At 38.4% G+C, this 16,873-nt stretch overlaps 1 protein-coding gene across 1 annotated transcript in view; it reads right to left on the reverse strand.

Annotated features, from left to right (window-relative positions):
• The window catches only part of SYK (spleen associated tyrosine kinase), a 47,434-nt gene that overhangs the window by 3,631 nt on the left and 26,930 nt on the right, over positions 1–16,873 (reverse strand). Inside the window, exons 4-13 of the mRNA XM_065662796.1 lie at positions 16,609–16,747; positions 15,101–15,179; positions 14,084–14,121; positions 9,663–9,731; positions 4,991–5,081; positions 4,136–4,313; positions 2,605–2,814; positions 1,979–2,168; positions 552–692; positions 193–305 (exon numbers count right to left, since the gene is read on the reverse strand). Coding sequence (XP_065518868.1) covers positions 193–305; positions 552–692; positions 1,979–2,168; positions 2,605–2,814; positions 4,136–4,313; positions 4,991–5,081; positions 9,663–9,731; positions 14,084–14,121; positions 15,101–15,179; positions 16,609–16,747 — 1,248 coding nt within the window. The remainder of the gene's footprint in view (positions 1–192; positions 306–551; positions 693–1,978; positions 2,169–2,604; positions 2,815–4,135; positions 4,314–4,990; positions 5,082–9,662; positions 9,732–14,083; positions 14,122–15,100; positions 15,180–16,608; positions 16,748–16,873) is intronic.

Consider the following 16,873-nt stretch of genomic DNA (forward strand, 5'->3'; position numbering starts at 1 on the left):
CTCAGTAACTCAAACAATTTTCACTTGAAAGTGCAACGGATTCCTTAGTTTGGAGGTTGTTTGCAAGCCATACACCAGCTGAAACAACATATTTCGAAATACCTTTCCCCATTCCTCCCCTCCATCCTGGCTATTAAGTAAGTAGACTAAAATATACTTCTATTAAAAGAGAGAGCATCGCATCATACTTACTTGTATGTCCAACACAATTTCATTAGATCATAGACTTCTGTTGGACAGACTTCTGGACGTTCCATTCGTTCTCCTCTTTCAATCATCTGCGCAACTTCACCACCTTTCATTCCCTGGAATCAGGGTGACCAGAAGAGTCATTCAATTTGCAAATGATTGCAGCACACATGCTCGCATAAAACAATCAGAGGCCTGGAGCTGGTTTTAGGGCTATCCTTTACAACTCATTTATTGCAACAGATGGGGTGCTAAGGCTGGCCTTGGCCCGTAATATACACCTTTTTATGTAGGAGAAAGGATTGGTTCAAATTTGCTCTGCATTTTTAGAGGAAAAAAAATTGCCAGATAGAACTACTCACCTTATATGGTTTTTGCCCGTAAGAGAAAGCTTCCCACATTAAAACCCCAAAGCTCCACACGTCACTTTTGCTAGAGAATTTGTAGAAATTCATGCATTCTGGAGCATACCACTTGACTGGCCATTTTCCATGACTTTGTGCCTAAAATACATCATAAAAGAAAGGAAAAAATGTAGGCTGGATACAGTAGAAGCACCAGAATTCATATGGACACATGCGTACCATAAAATTTCTGATACAGTTTGCATTAGAAAGAATGGGTAGCAGCTTCTTTAAAATCGTTACAAATTTGCTCCTAAATCTTCTGCTTTCAAAATAATGCACCAAAATGAAATCTATGGTAAATCCAAGCTTAGCTAAATGGCTTGGGGTCATGTTTATAGTGGCATTTAATTCAAAGGTTCTCTTTAAAAGTAAGCTTTTTCATCTAGGGTCTCCACAGAGGGTAGAAGATACACAATCAGCTACACAGAGCGTCATTACTTGAAGTTGATGCCCCATTTCAGAGCAGACTGATCACCTTATGGCACACTTCAGTTTGATTAAATTATGTCATAACACTGTGTTAAGCTATCCCTGCACGGAGCTAGATGTAGCGAAAAGAACTCCACTGCACTTTGTGGAGTTGTAAAGGGAATGGGCCTTTGATACTGATTCTCAAACCTCTGACAGGCAGCTCCGGCTAGGCTACTGGCAGTGATTTCAGATGTTACTGCCTTTTCTGGCAGCAGATACCATTCCCCCAAGAAAGTCATCAGAAGGAAGTATATGCCTGCTCCTCCTCTGCAGGGTTTCAGAGTCTAGCTTACTAGTTTTATATAGCTGATGAAAGTGAATGTGCAGAAGGAAGAAATTGAACTACAAGAGCAATATATCAGAAAAAAAAGAGATGCAGACATGATTAGAACCTTTGCCTCCCACATATGTTTGCACCTTATTATATGTGTCAGATATTTAAGACCCTTTAGCTACACAGAGATCCAATGAATTTAAAACCAAGCTAAACATATTCTGCTTAGAGCAAATGATTATGTACCAGTGATGTTCTTTCAAAAACCTCCCGGAATTCAGTTATTAGTTGATAATACAGTGTGCTAGCCTGAACTGTCATGCTCAAAATCATGTGCCCAAAAGTTCGTATCTGCAACAAATACATTCTCCCCCTTTTATATACGGAGGCACCTAATTTCTACCATGAATTTCAACCTTTTCTGACAAGTTTGCCAAAAGTAAATAAAAAGTAAGCAAATAAAAGAAGGGACAGGCTTTTTCCTCCATACACACCTCCTAGTGTTGATCACACATTTTGAAAATCAGTGACATACTGCCAAGCTATAAAATAATGGATGGTACATATTATTTCTAATTTTCAACTTTTAAAAACAACTGCAACCTTATTGAGCTTTCATGTGTTGTGCAACCCTTACCTTATAATAATTTTCATCAGCACTAAGAGCCTTAGAAAGCCCGAAATCACTAATTTTGGCATAATGTTGGGTGACTAATAGCACATTCCTTGCAGCCAGATCCCTATGAACAAAGTTACTCTCCTCCAGGTATTTCATTCCCATGGAAACCTGATGTACCAGCTCTGTTATATTCTTCTCCGTGACATGTCTGAAAATCATAATTGAATTTTAAGAGGTCAGGAGTTCATTTTCATGACTTTTCATGGAGTTCAAATATAAATCTTTACTATAAACTTCCCCCCATCATATAGGAACCTGATTCACTTATACTTAGATAAGCTTTAACTAAAACAGGCAGCAGAAGAATATTCTGACCAAGATGATGTGTGATACTATCAATAAATAAGGACATGTGAAAATTCTTTCATTTATTTAAGATTCACTGTTTTACCTGAAATATTTGACAGCTAGAAAACATGTACAAAATAATCATGTGCCAGTAAAGAGTAACTAAATCATTAATTACTACATTAACAACATGTATATTTAAAATTGCCCTTAAAGGAAAAACAGATCAAAACAAAAGAAACTGTAACTTTTTTACCCTTTGGATAAATCTATGAAATAGAATCAAACTTACATACCTATTTTTTTGCAAAAATTTGTTCAGTGGCCCAAGTTCAGCCATTTCCATCACTAACATCCATGCCTCAGCTTCACATATGCCTATCATTCGGACAATATATGGGTTATCCAGTTGCTGCATTACGTTTGCTTCTCTCAGTAATTCATCCTTTATGGCCGGATCATTACTCTCATTCTTAAGAATTTTTACAGCCACTGGCTTGGCACCCCTATGAAAAGAACCCAATTCTGTGATTAGCTGCTGAAAAATCTGTGTGCAAATGCATACAATCTTCATCTGATGCTTATGTGCACACTGTACAAACTGTGACAAAAGACAGAATTGACATTCAGAATGAAAAAAAAAAAAAAAGCTGTAACAGAAATGTCTATCAAAAGGTCAGAAGGTAGATAAGCAAGAGTTGAAAGAATCTGAGAAATTTATAAATAGTCATAAAAATGTCTTAGCAGGCCTGAAAACAAATGTAGTGGACAACATCTTCTTGCTCATTATGGCAAGAATGCCATAAAGCTTTTTCTGCAAGAAAAGCTATAAAGGTCTTTCTAAGCACTGAGGTATTTTGGGGGTGAGACTAAAACATGCAGCACTGAAAGGCACCAAGACAGCGCACTGAAATCTGAGAAACTAGACCTATCCCTGCAACCTGCAGCTCATAAATAAAAGCTAAATAAAAGAATGACTGATGAGGTTGACAGAGCTCAAGTGTGAAATAAGATTTGCGAACGCACAAGCTGGGACCAGAGCCCTTCAAATTCCCCCAGGTGCACTGGAATAAGAAGAGTCCTTCCTGGCTCTGAAAACCTTGGTTAAAGATATCCTTGCAGCTTAAAGTGCTGAAATTGTATACATAATCAGCCTATGCACTTAAACAACATAAGGATAATATCTTACTATGAAAATGCATTAATAGTAATGTGCTCCCAATTTTCCCAGTATAAACAGGGTCTGTTCCACTGCAAAAACATGATAAAGAGGGCATAACATGTTCTGTGTTCCTGAAAATCAACATTCCAGCTTCATGAAATAGGCATTTATAATTATTTTAGGTGAAAATCTCTGTGCTACAGGTGAGCTATCCATGTCACTCTACACCATTTCTCAAAGAGCAGTTGTGCAGATGGGACATACTGAGTAGCACAACGGCCCATACAAACTATGGAGGAAGGCAGTGGACTTCCCACCCTACTATCCCTAATAGGAGAGAAAATAGTCTCAAAGGGCACTTCCTCACTTTACAGACAAAAAAATAATGTCTGGGAGGTGGCTATGCTGTAGGCAGAGGTGTCTGCAAACAAGAGAGAGGGGGATTTGACTAGATCTCTAGAGGTCCCTTCAAACCCTAGCAATTCTGTGATTCTGTGAAAATGTGTGTGAGTGCATGTATAAATTGAAACTGGTGAATGCTATTCAAAATTATCCAGGTGCAGTCTGTCACCGCAAATGAAATGCACAGATTATTGCTGCTCTGAAAAACTAAAGGCTAGAGCTCTTACATATTAGACTCCATGAAAACAGAAGAAAACACTTACTTTTTCATCTTATAGAACCCTTTCTTTACAGTACCAAAGTTGCCTGAGCCAAGTTCTCCTTCCTCCAAGGTTAACAATTTCCTGTCAAGAGTGACATTTTTTGGTTTCATTTCATCTGGGTCAGCATATGGACTTTCATAAACCTCAGTATCCATGGGTAAGGCATCTCTCTGATCACCTGCAGGTCAATGAATGAAAAAATCAGACATTATTTAAGACATTTTTGCTGCCACGGCTTTTATGTATTCACCCTTTCTATGTTCAGGATCATCAGCGTGTTTGTCTTAGGAAGGCATTATGAAGAAACCACTGGCAGTCCAGTTACAGGCACTTCAGAAAACCCCAAAAGACAGCAACCTCCACCTGGTGACATGCTCTAACTACTGAGCATTTGCATAATGTGAAACCAGGAGTTTCCTTAATAGAAGGAGGGTTAAAGGCTGGCCCTTCTCCTTAGTATTTCCTGTTAGTTACCTCAGACAATTCTTCACTCAGAACGCTGCCTTGTATGTAGCTCATTCTTAGCACAATCATTAATTACATTTTACAGAAAGTCTGAGCACCAGCTTTGCACTGTGGATGCAACAGCACACAATTCCTTTTTTGAAGTGGAAGATGCAGCTTTTAGAGTCAAAAAAGTAATAATCTCTCACTTCAACATGGAAAAAAGATTTCTGCTAAATTACTTTTATTACTGATGGTGACGTGGCAATTTCAGCTTCCAAGCTTGAGCTATGATAGTGGCTGTACCAATACACAACATGGTGTGACACAAATGCAAGAAAAATGAAATATAGTTAATGAGAGATCTTTAGCATAATGTAGGAAATTGCATTAATGACACAAATTGCCTACCTTTTTCCGCTCCGGTAAGACCTTTTCTCCTTTGCAGTACGTAAGGATTAAAAGGTGCTTCATCAGGTGGGTGGCTAGTAGTTGGCTGAAGCTGTAGCACACCAATAGAGGTTTTATGTTTAGCAATGAATTGGTAAGTTAAAAGCATTCTTTCCCCAAGGATTATGGCACAATGATTGCAACAGCCACACAGGTGAGAATTGGAAAATGAGAAAGGGATCCAGCAAAGTTATTTCATTCTGGAGGTTATTGCTTGAGTAAATATGCAGGCCAAATAAAACATACACTGCTAAAGCACAAAAAGGCTTTGCAAATATTTTAGAGGATTTGAACTGAGAGAATGGGTCATGCACAAATCTTATTCTGCAGATATTAAATTTACATACTTTTTTTCAAATCTAACACAATTAGTCATAGAAATTTCTCTTTAACCTGTCCTTCCTCCCTCTCCAAGATATCTCTGTCCATACCTAGGCCACAGAGAAATTCCTAGCACAAATTTGAACAAAAAATACTTCCTTCTTTCTCTTGTGGATGCTACAGAGTAACTCCACTTGGATGAATATGGGGTAAAAAGTAATTATTTCATGGACCAGATACTAGACCAGTCAGTCTGCTCTAAGAAGGTAGAAACTGACCTAATTCTTACTATATTTGAGCATCCATTTCAAATACAATCCCTGTTTTTATATTCTTCGTCAAAGGAACACTATGGAGCACACAAACCATCCCAGCATAAACCCAGCATATTTTCATGCGGCTTGGCTGAAGGATGAGTCTCGCACTATAAAGTAGATGAGAGAAACTTACAGTCTTCTCTCTTCTGCCTACGAACTGCCAGGAACAGGGAATTACAGACCCTATTTCTGCAGTTTAGTCCCTTTGTTTCTCAGTGGAAAAATTCTACTCTAGTCATGAGTGACCTCACCCTCCTAAGAGTGTTTTGATACCAGAAATTCAAACATCAACACGAGTTTGCTTGGCTTGCAAAGGAAACAAAGGCATATTGTACTTGCAAAACACTACTTGAGTATGCAATTCTTCTTTTTAATAACTGAAGCTTTCAGTGGCACAAGGTCCTGCCTGAAACAGTTGTGGTTTCCAAGTAAAGAGAAATAGAGCTTGAGAAATGTCCAGGAGTCAATTATAGGGTGCAAGAGGACTTCTATCACCTGGAAACTGCATTTTGTAGGAAAAATGCCTGACTTGGATGGTACAAACCTTTTAAATCATAAGGAAGTGTTCTGCCCACTTGTTGGATGAAGCTGAAAAGGTAATACTACATAGATAATGTAGTATTAATAATATAGCAAACCCCAAGTTGGAGGCCAAAATGCAGCAAGATTCTTGCCTAGTGGGATAAGCATGGTGACATCAGGGATGGTATGAATAATGTTTCTGACTTTCATTGCTCAGTCTTGTGGAACAGTGTTGAAAGGCCATCTGCAAGCCACAAGAGCTCTGAGATGGTTCTGAGGTGAGAGAGGGATCAAACTGACCTGCAAATCTCAAGAACAAGGAGGCAAATGAATGGTATAAAACAAGATCTTCAGCCCTAGTTTTGTTTTTCTAGTCTGGTACACTTAGCCAGGTCTGCAAGTTAAGAACTGTTATTTCCAAGACCTGTGTCACTCTATTTCACACACAGGACATTCACTAAATCCCCAAGCCCCACTAAAATTGGAACTCAGTCCTAAACCTCTCAAGTAATAGGCTGGCAGTTTCACTGTGAACACTTGGGACAGTCTTTCTCTACACTGTGTCAGGATCTATAGGAAAAGGCTTATGTTCAGTAAAAAAATATTACTCATCTTTTGCAAAGCAAAACCAAATCAGATGGAATTATACCTACTGAGACCACAGTGATTTCATATATTCGTTATTGCTTCAGAACACATTAAGAATACTTAGGTTTTTCAATCTTACTGCTAGTTACTATGATCCATTCATTATTATTACTGAGAAGAGATTATAGTTTTATTTGATAGCTTCCTGGATGTATTCTTGCTTTCTCTGTTGCCCGTATTTATAGTTTAAAAGGGAGATAATTTGGTATTCCAAAAGGTAATTGGAATCAATTAACTGAGTTTATATAAAGCGATATGGACTGACATAAATACCTGTTGCTAGACAGATATGAGTACAAAGAAATCAGGTGCAATTTGCCACATTGCATGGATTTTACGGAAGCCTCTGGTTAACACTTCTTGGCCAAAGTGTCTGAGAGTAGAGTGGGAATAAAAGGATAAAAATATGACTATCTAAGGAGATGATGAGTCTTTGGCAGTTTCCAGGATACTGGAAGGAAAGTTCTGAAATACTTAGGGATGATAGGATCATGCTTTCAAAGTCTGCTTTTGTATATTTTATCCTTAAAATAATCTTTCTGATAGAAATGCAAGGTGTTCAGAAAATATCACCTGAAAGAGCCTGCATTGCTCTGGGCCTCCTTTGCTTTTTGAAAGGGTTGACAGCACTATCAACTGTCCTCTGCTCATTGTGGGGAGTGCCTCAATTGTGCACCAAAAACTGTAATGGGAATATCTGGTTCAAAACCATTACGTGTCCCACACCACACCCATCTCTAAAAAACTCTGAAACCTTTTCTGCAGCCACAGTTAGGTAAAGTCGCTCAGTTGTAGACGTAGGTGTAGCTGTAGCTCCAGGCTCTAGCTCCAAGCTAACCAATGAAGCATGCAGCTCTGTTTTCTTCTTTTCCATAAACAGTCAAGTGCCGGATGGAGCTTGTGTAGCTATTGTTATATAACAAGGAATATAAATTCATCCCACAGAAGGCTACAATTTCAGCAGATTTTCCTCAGTTTTAGATGAGTAGAAAGATTGTGTACCACCTTTCCTCACTGTAACCCAAGCTTACAAGAAATGAGATACAAGCACTTTGGGAAAGGCCTTTGAAAACGGTAAGCTCAAGATTTCAAATGGCATAGTATGTGACACTTTGTGTTATGGACACTTCTAAACTCTGGGGCAGGCTGTCAGTTTATGCTCTCATACTAGAAAGCTGTTGTGATCCGGTCCTGTTTGCACATAAAGTTTGTTTTTGTTTTTTTTTTTTTTCCTTCTGCTAAGGCTTGATTTTCATTGGTTAAACTTCTCAGGTAAGCTAATCTTATTCAGTTAAGCTCATCTAAATTTGCCATTCTTCCCCTTATTAGGGACTAGCTATGCTAGTGTGGCAAGTTTATAGAAATATGGCCACACCAACAAGAGGAAAGCAGAAGGCAGAGACTTTGCATTGACTCAAAAGGTATCTTTCTAGTAAAAGGAATACCACTTTCTTTGCATGGATAAGGCCTTAACAAGATAACCCTTGAGCAGATTTGATAGAATCTGGTTGATGGAGTGGGACCAAGACCCTCCTATGTTTGTTTAAAAATATGAATTAAATGGCTTTGACTACTCTAAGCCCAATTTTTATAGTAAAGATTACAATTTTATAGTAAAGAACATACTTACAAAGTCGATCAGTACAGCAACTGCAAGCTCTTTTCAGGTTAATAATTCTGATTTGCAAACACACAGACGTAGTCTCTTATTTTGCTAAACCAACCTGAACAGCAAAATACTGCATGATAAAAACCAGAGCCAAATCCTCAATGAGCGTTTGCTATGAAAACATAAATCACCACTAGGTGGCACAAGGTCATTTCAATTGTCAATTTTACATTACAGTAAAACAGCTCGAAAATTTTTGATGAGTACTAAAATTGCAAGCAAATAAACAGGTCGTGGTTTGGATTTTTTTTTAATGCAATTTCCAAGGCTATTCCAAGCGTAAATTTTCCGTCTTAGTGTCTGAAAGATTTTACGTAGGAGAGTGCCTAATTAGCTAAGTCTAAAGTAAACTCTGCATGTTGGGGTTAATGGGTGGTATATGTCTTTTCATGCCTGCTCATTTTTGTTCAAGAGCAACTGGTAATAAATAAATAAATAAGAAAAGACTCACAGGTGGAACAGGGACACGTTATACTCAGCATGTAAACAAAGCTCATAACTGCATGCTTCACAACTACATAAATTGCTGGAGAACACAATTTTCTGCAATAGCATTTTCATTAGTACACAACTAGATTCCCCTTGACTCCCTGATATCACCCTTCCCATTCTACTTGGTCTTGTGACATCTTAAACTTGTGCAAATGTAATTAGCATGAATGCATAACAAGATTTGTGCACACTGGTTCTGTAAGAATATACTTTGTGGTTGTCATTAACAAATTATTCCCTAAATGTGTTCAGTATCATTATGTAAGCAAGCCAATCTTCTGATTAGGAATGATATTTCGGAGTAGAAATATCATTTTGTTCTGCTGTAAGCGACTGTTTTTTTTAAAAGCATTTTTTCACATTTTATTTGCATTTTGAGATCTGAGCTAAAATTTTGGGATGTGAGAAATTACTTAAAAATAGTCCCACAATTTTAAAAACTTCTTTAAAACTACTGCTTTAGTTACAAAATCAAGGCCATACTTATGCAGATGATTAGGAAAAAAGCAGAAAGTTAAAAAAAATCTTCACAATCTGATTGTTATTAGCTAAGACACACATTTATAATTGCAAGCCACATGAGGGGAGTAAAAAAAATAGTGAAATTAGTCAAATATAAGTCCGTTTAACTCATTCAAAAACCTGAGAAGACTGTATGAGGCACCTTTTTGCTGCCAGCCTTTGGAAAGGTGTACGATTTGAGTCTTGAGATAATTCCACCTCCTGCCCAACTCTAGAAACCACAATATTAAAATGTCAGGAAAATAACTAAAGGTATTTTACTAAGCAGATGTAGTATACAAGAACAAAACACTCCCAACCTTTCCCTTGTGTGTGCCTGCAAGTACACATACAACGCATCAGACAAACGTAATACAGGAAATATTCGGACGAAATTTTCTTTCGACTACGTTATTTTCAAGCCATCTTGAATATATCCATATACCTTAAAGCAGTTTTTAAATTCACGCACATTGACATTTCCCCAGATCTTTTACACAGTATGTTTCTCCCGCTTGAGTTATTGAACTTTAGCACACATTTAGCAATGTAAATCAGACAATAACCTTGGTGTCTAAAAGTCTGACTGATTTAATCAAGCAAAATTTGAAGCAAACCTTGGTCTTACAACAATATGGCTATTGAAGCAAAAAGCACACAAACTAATATTAATTCCAAACAAAAATGAACAGGCTTTAGATTTTAAATGTGCACTTACATTCTGTATGAAGATATTTTTAAAACAAATGCAAATATATCTCACTATAATACATTTATTTAATTAAATGTGGCTAATTAGCATTTCTAGGGTAACAGAGAACCTACCTGCCTAATTAAAACTGTGATGACCAAGCATTTAGGCTGATGCTCAGGTTGAAATAATAATTTGAGCCACATTCTCAGTTAAACAACCTTTAAAATGACTTACAGTTGGATGTTCTGAACTTTCAAAAAACCCAATTTGACCTTTTTTTACTTTTTATTTTTCTCAAAAGATAGCTTTTCTAGTGGTTAGGATCAGTATCTTTCCTAACTTTCTTAACAAAATTGCTTCCCTGATGTTGTAAAATTTACTCCAACCACTTCAGCAGTTTCTAGTTAAATTAATCGGACAGTCTGCTTTGGACATCATCCCGCAGATCTTTCTCCAGTGGTCATATACTCTCTTAGCTTCCAAGCAACTTCATATTTGGGTATGCTCTCCACTAAGTCTTTGGAATCTCACCAGTGTATTTCAGGCATTATGATATACAAAAATAAAAAATTACTGAAAAATTGGTGTAGATAGGAACACCAGCATTGGATTGCCCCTCAGAACAGGCCATTCCCCTTCATTCTTCAGCTATTAATCATGTTCTGTCTCAATTTTGCTCCCTTGTTTCTAACCAACCTATTCTCACAAGTCATCATCTTTCCTCTTGCCTGACTCCGCATTATCTCCTGTTGGCCAGCATTCTTCGGCGCAGTGCCAAGAACTGGTGAAGGTATTCCAACTGAGACCTTATGAGTATTGAACAAGCTGGAAACTCCTCATGTTTCCCTTTCTTCTACCAGCATGATGGTTGTTGGTCCTTGTTCCTGTTCTGATTCATTACAGGCATCATCTCCCCTGAAAATCTATTCCTGCTCCCCATCATCCTGTGTTCCACAGCTGGCTATTAGAAGTACAATGCCTTGAACTAGTTTCTACTTAACTTCCCCTTGGTTTTTCCAGGACATTTCTCCAATTCAACACAATTCTTTTGTGTCCCAGTTCAAATACTCATAATCCCAATTCACATATTTTGCCAATTCCTTTTGAAAAACAAAAGCCATGCAGTACTTCAGAAATATCAAAAACTCTAAAAAGTACTATTAATTCTGATGGTGAATATAGATTGTATACCGTCTATGTAAGACCTTGTGATCATATTTGTTCTTTTCAGGATGCATTTTTTGCAATCTAAATCACTGTATTTTAGCCCCTGCATACAAAAAAGAGTTACACAAATGGTCTTTAGTAAGTTACTGAGGAAGGTATTAATGTATGACAACCTGGCAATAGTAATTGAAGTCTTTGAGCTCCATAAGCAGTAATATTAATTTAGAATTTTTCACTTTCTGTTTCTATATTTACACTACAGGAAAGTAACTTAGAAGGCTTGCTTGAGAAAACTAAAGAAAACACAACATTCAGATTTCAGTTTAAAGAAGTTCAGAATGTCAAACATATTGTAACTTTAAACACTATTTTAGGAAAATATTTGCAAAATATGCAGTTAACACACTCACTCATCTTTTCCTTCTATCCATCATGATGACTCCTAAACATAACAACTACTGATCAATCCTGAAATCATTAATGGTTGTATGTAAAATGTGCAAGTGACCAAGCATACTCAAGTTAGCTATTGGTAGAGAAGTTAAAGGGTGGAATTAATCTCATAGAATCACAGAATGGTGTGGGTTGGAAGAGAACTTAGACATTATCTAGTTTCAATGCCCAGCCATGGGGGCTGCAACCAGACCAGGTTGCTCAAAGTTCCATCCGACATGGCCTTGAACAATGCCACGGATGGGGCAGCCATAACTTCTCTGGGTCAACCTGTGCCAGTGCCTCACCACCCTCAGAGTGAAGATTTTTCTCTAATGTGTAATCTATATTCCCTCTGTCACCTTAAGGCTGCTCCCCCTTGCCCTATCACATTTTAACATGTCCTTGCTAAAAGTCCCTCTACAGATTTCTTGTAGGACTCCTTAAGGTATTGGAAGGCTGCTATAAGGTCTCCCCAGAGCCTTCTCTTCTCCAGACTGAACAAGCCCAACTCTCTCAGACTGTCTTCATGGGAGAGATACTCCAGCCCTCAAGCATTTTCATGGCCCTCCTCTGGACTTACTCAAGCAGGTCCACATCCCTCTTGTGCTATTGCCCCTGAACTGGAAGCAGTACTGCAGGTGGGTCTCATGAGAGCAGAGAGGTAGAATCACCTTCCTCGACCTGCTGGCCAACCATATCCTTTGATACAACCCTGGACACAGCTGGCTTTCCGGGCTGCAAGTGCACCCTGCTGGGCCATGTGGAAGTTCTTTTGTCAACCAAGACCACTAAGTCCTCCTCAGGGCTGCTCTCAACTCCTTCACCCAGCCTGTAGTTGTGCTTGGCATTGCCCCAGTCCAGGTGCCGGACCTTGCACTTGGCCTTATTGGTCTTCATGAGGTTGGCACTGGCCACCTCTCAAGCCTGCCAAACTCCCTCTGGATGGCATCCTTTCCCTCCAGTGTGTCAACTGCACCACACAGCTTGGTGCCATCGGCAAACTTGCTAGGGGTACACTCAGTCCAACTGTCCACGTCACCGACAAAGATTTTGAACACCCCTGGTCCCACTACTGACCCCTGAGGAACACCACTTGTCACTGGTCTCCTCTTGGACATCAAGTTGTTGACTGCAACTCACTGGGTGAGACCATCTCTCTCTCTCTTCAAATTCCTCAAAAGCAAGCCTTTGTCATTTCCTGAATGACTGGCTCTTGATTTAAGTTCATTAATGTTAGCCAAGATTAATCACACCCTGTTAGCATGACTGACATTTTCACCTGTAAAGCCATCATCAACAACTGGGGTGGTATTACTGCAATGCACTGGGGAGAAGAGGTTGGTTCATTTACTTCTGTTGCACAGTCCTAAACATCAATTGACTTTGTCAGATACATGGGGTTTTTGTTACTACTTCTTTGATAAGTTAAATACCTATAGTAAGACTTTGGTTGCATAATTTTGGCAATTTTGGTTGCATAATTTCCAATGATTTAACGGGGCACTTAATTTTCAGAAAGTTGTGGTAGGAGAATGGTTGTTCATGGACCCACAGGTACTAAAGTAAATGTAATTGCTTATTTAAACAAAAATATTTTTTTCTATAATGTGGAACTGCATTGAGATAATGACTTAGATGATGAGGCTCTCCAGGGCATAGTGACACAACTAAATTAAACTCCCTATTTCAGATGAGATCAGCTACAGCTGAATGAGATGGTGTTATCTGTTACACCTCAGGTAGCTCCTCTAATCAATGGACCCTAAGAACTTAGGCAATTATAATCACGGATCGGCTTGCTCACTCTTCATGGAGTTGATGAAAGAACTTCCCCCAGTTTCACTGCACAAAGAATTAAACCATTCTGCGAAGTCTGCTGTTAGGTGTGCACACCTAATCTAAAAATAAACTGAACCTCAATTTCCGCTTCAGCCAGTAGATTCTCAAAATGGACAAGGCAGTATCTCTCTTCCTAATGTTGATACAATCACTATAGAACGTGATGATTAATGAGGCATTCTGCATATGATAAATACTGATTTTTTCATACATTATATGTAAAAAAGAAGTTCACAAAATGAAATGATGAACAACTCATGCAAAACACTGATGAAAGCATTAACCATGCTAGAATATGTTAAGCTTATTCTTTTCAACCTACTACTTATATACCTATAAAAAACAAATTCCCTGATGCAATAATATACAAGCATTAGGCTTCTTAGAGCAGTATGTGACTGTAAGCCTTCTCAAATGAATGCTGCTGCTATATCACCACCTACTCTTACCTTAGAAGGGGGTCCAGGAAAAGGAAAACCAACATGATCTGTAAAATAATCACATGTGGAAGGATGCTGAGCAAGGTGAGAAATGTACTATAAGAACATAAACTTTTACACGGGGAGCCATCTTTCTATTTTTTAAATTGCATTACAATGCATTTTCTTCTTACCAACCCTCCTTCCTTTTGTCTCTAATGCGCAGCAGACTCTGGTACTTGCTGCCACAGAGCCAAAAGTATGGGTAGTGCCTAAAGTGATTTGATGGAGCAGAATAAGTATGGGCATATCCTCTCACCATGGCACTGGTGTCTAGTTTGAATGACAGAAGGCCTTAGAGAAAGAACACCACTTCTGGAATAGCACTAGTTAGGCAATGATTGAGTGGAATCATTTTTTTTTAACCCTGACAGTCAGGGCAAGAGGAAGGACAAGGTCTCATTAGTATGTAATATGACACTAAAGAAGAAACAGGACAAAGAATATACTGGACCTCAGGGCACACCCCCCACACCACCGTCCCTTCCCCTTCTCCCAGTTTACCAAAGAATGCCTCTCTGACCCCCCACTTTCAACATCAGGTGTAGCCAATCCCTTGTTCTGCCCTGTTTTCTCCAACATTGGGTGCAACTGCACCCAACTTGAATGCCTGTAGCACTGCTGCTGATATGCTGGCCTTGGCCTGGAACAAGGACAGTTTGAGGAGTGCTAGGATGACCACCTTGTTAGTGTATGTGGGCCAAGTAACACACACTGCCACTTCAAGCAGCAAAGCACATTCTTGATCTGATGTCAATTTAGAGCCAGCCATAACTGGACTTGGGAGCCTCCCTTAAAATACAGGATCTGCCTCTATTCTGCATGGTCTGACACAATTTATTTGAAAAGTTGGAAATTTATATTTTTTTTAATCCAAATTTAATCTGCCTTAATCTGTACCCACCTACACGTCAAGCGGAAAAAAGGCACACATCTTTATCATTACCATGGCTACTTATACATACCAAAATAATAGGAATAACTCACCATTTTCTGAGCCAAGTGGACAGGGAATGGTAAGAACCCTTAATAATCCGTCTGGTTTGTATGAATAATGCTCAACTAACTACCAGAATGAGGGGGGGGGGTGGGGGTGGGGGGGGGGTGGTGAAAGAAAAGAGAAAAGAAGAGAAAAAGATATGAAAAGGTAAAGATAATTGTCTCTTTAAAACTGTGTACATACATATGATTGGTACATATTACAGCAAGTGACCAGGGCATACAGCAGATCTTTATTGCACATGTTCTTACTTCATCTTTACTTCTCTTTAGCAGGGATTCGTTTCTGATGTAACCTTATGGATGAATCTGGAACCTCATCCAGGAATTTGTAAGACTTGGGATTCCACACCCGGTTCTGCTATCTTTGTACCTCTGAGCAAATCACTTCTTTTTATAACTCAGTTCCACCCTCTTTTTTTTTTTTTTCTTTTTTTTCTTCCCCCAAATGGGTATAACTACAGTGCAGAAATTGTCCTCATAAGCAATGTTTTCTTTGGCCCTCAAAGTCACAGTGGGAGTTAAGCAATTAATAAAGGTATAGCACCAACAGTTGTGGCTGTTTTTGTTCCTGGGTTATCCTCACCATGACATTTTATTACTGATATTTTGGCTTTGGTACACTTGGGTATAAAGGAGGGGGTCTGTGAGTGAAAAAGTTGCAGGCATATTCGAAAAACTTGTAAAACAGCATAGCTGCTTTTATATTTACAGTGACTCCAGGAAAGCAATATGCAGGACTTTTACAGGAAAGGCTAAGAATGAATATATACAAGTAAAGACTCATATTTTAGATTTGTGGCTCACTTTACTTGTTTTAATAGAATTTTCAGCAAAGAGGACGTAAGAGATTTCTGCAGGGATTTAAATTCGCTTAGCATTTTCAATTTACACAGTCATTTCTCCAATACTCACTTTATTACCATTTATGGCATAGTCAACTATGAATTCCTTAATTGCTTAATCTTTACCAGGGTTCAGACATATTTTGGTGGTAACCTTCAGCAAACGATGCTTTTTCAGCCCTTAAGGTAGAATATTAGAAAGCTAAAGAATGCAGTATGTGTATAGCATCCTAAACCATTTCCTTTGTGCTTCCTAGAATTCTGTTTCTTCCTGTTATAAGTTCATTAGCAAAAGACTATACCTAGCATAGCTATTATTGAATATGGTCACTTGCAAATGCAAATGGTCTTCCACTCTAGAGAATATTCAGCTACCTGAATAATAATTACGGCGATTTTGAACTGGTCCAAGCTGCAACATCACATGTGAAAAAGATCAAACTCTCTACACTTACATAGCTTTATATACTAACATATATTTTCTTCCTGGATAGAAACCACATAAAGTTTGAAAAATATGAAAAATAACCTGCCAAATGATGCTGCTGTTTAGATGAAGACTGTTGTCACACAGTGTAGTAAAACAAGCTGCCTTACTCAGTTATACAGAAATATGACAACAGATATCCAAGTGATTCAAATTTAACAGACCTGCCAGAGGGTGTCAAATCTTTTCCCATCTGGTATGGAGAGCTTCCCTGTCTTATCTCTGTCAATACGGTAATGCAGTACTTTTCCATCATTCAGCAGACACAGGGCATAGGAACCATTGCTGTCCCTTTCTCGGATACTGTAGAAGTAAGAGAGATTCTCACAGTTATTTTTAAAATCACCCTTTCATTTAAGCTTTTGAATTAAAACCAAATAAAATCAGCACTGCAACTTTTAAAGACATTTTGTTAAGCTTTTAATTAAT

The sequence above is a fragment of the Lathamus discolor genome, chromosome Z, assembly GCF_037157495.1.
Source record: "Lathamus discolor isolate bLatDis1 chromosome Z, bLatDis1.hap1, whole genome shotgun sequence".
Lineage (NCBI taxonomy): Eukaryota > Metazoa > Chordata > Aves > Psittaciformes > Psittacidae > Lathamus > Lathamus discolor.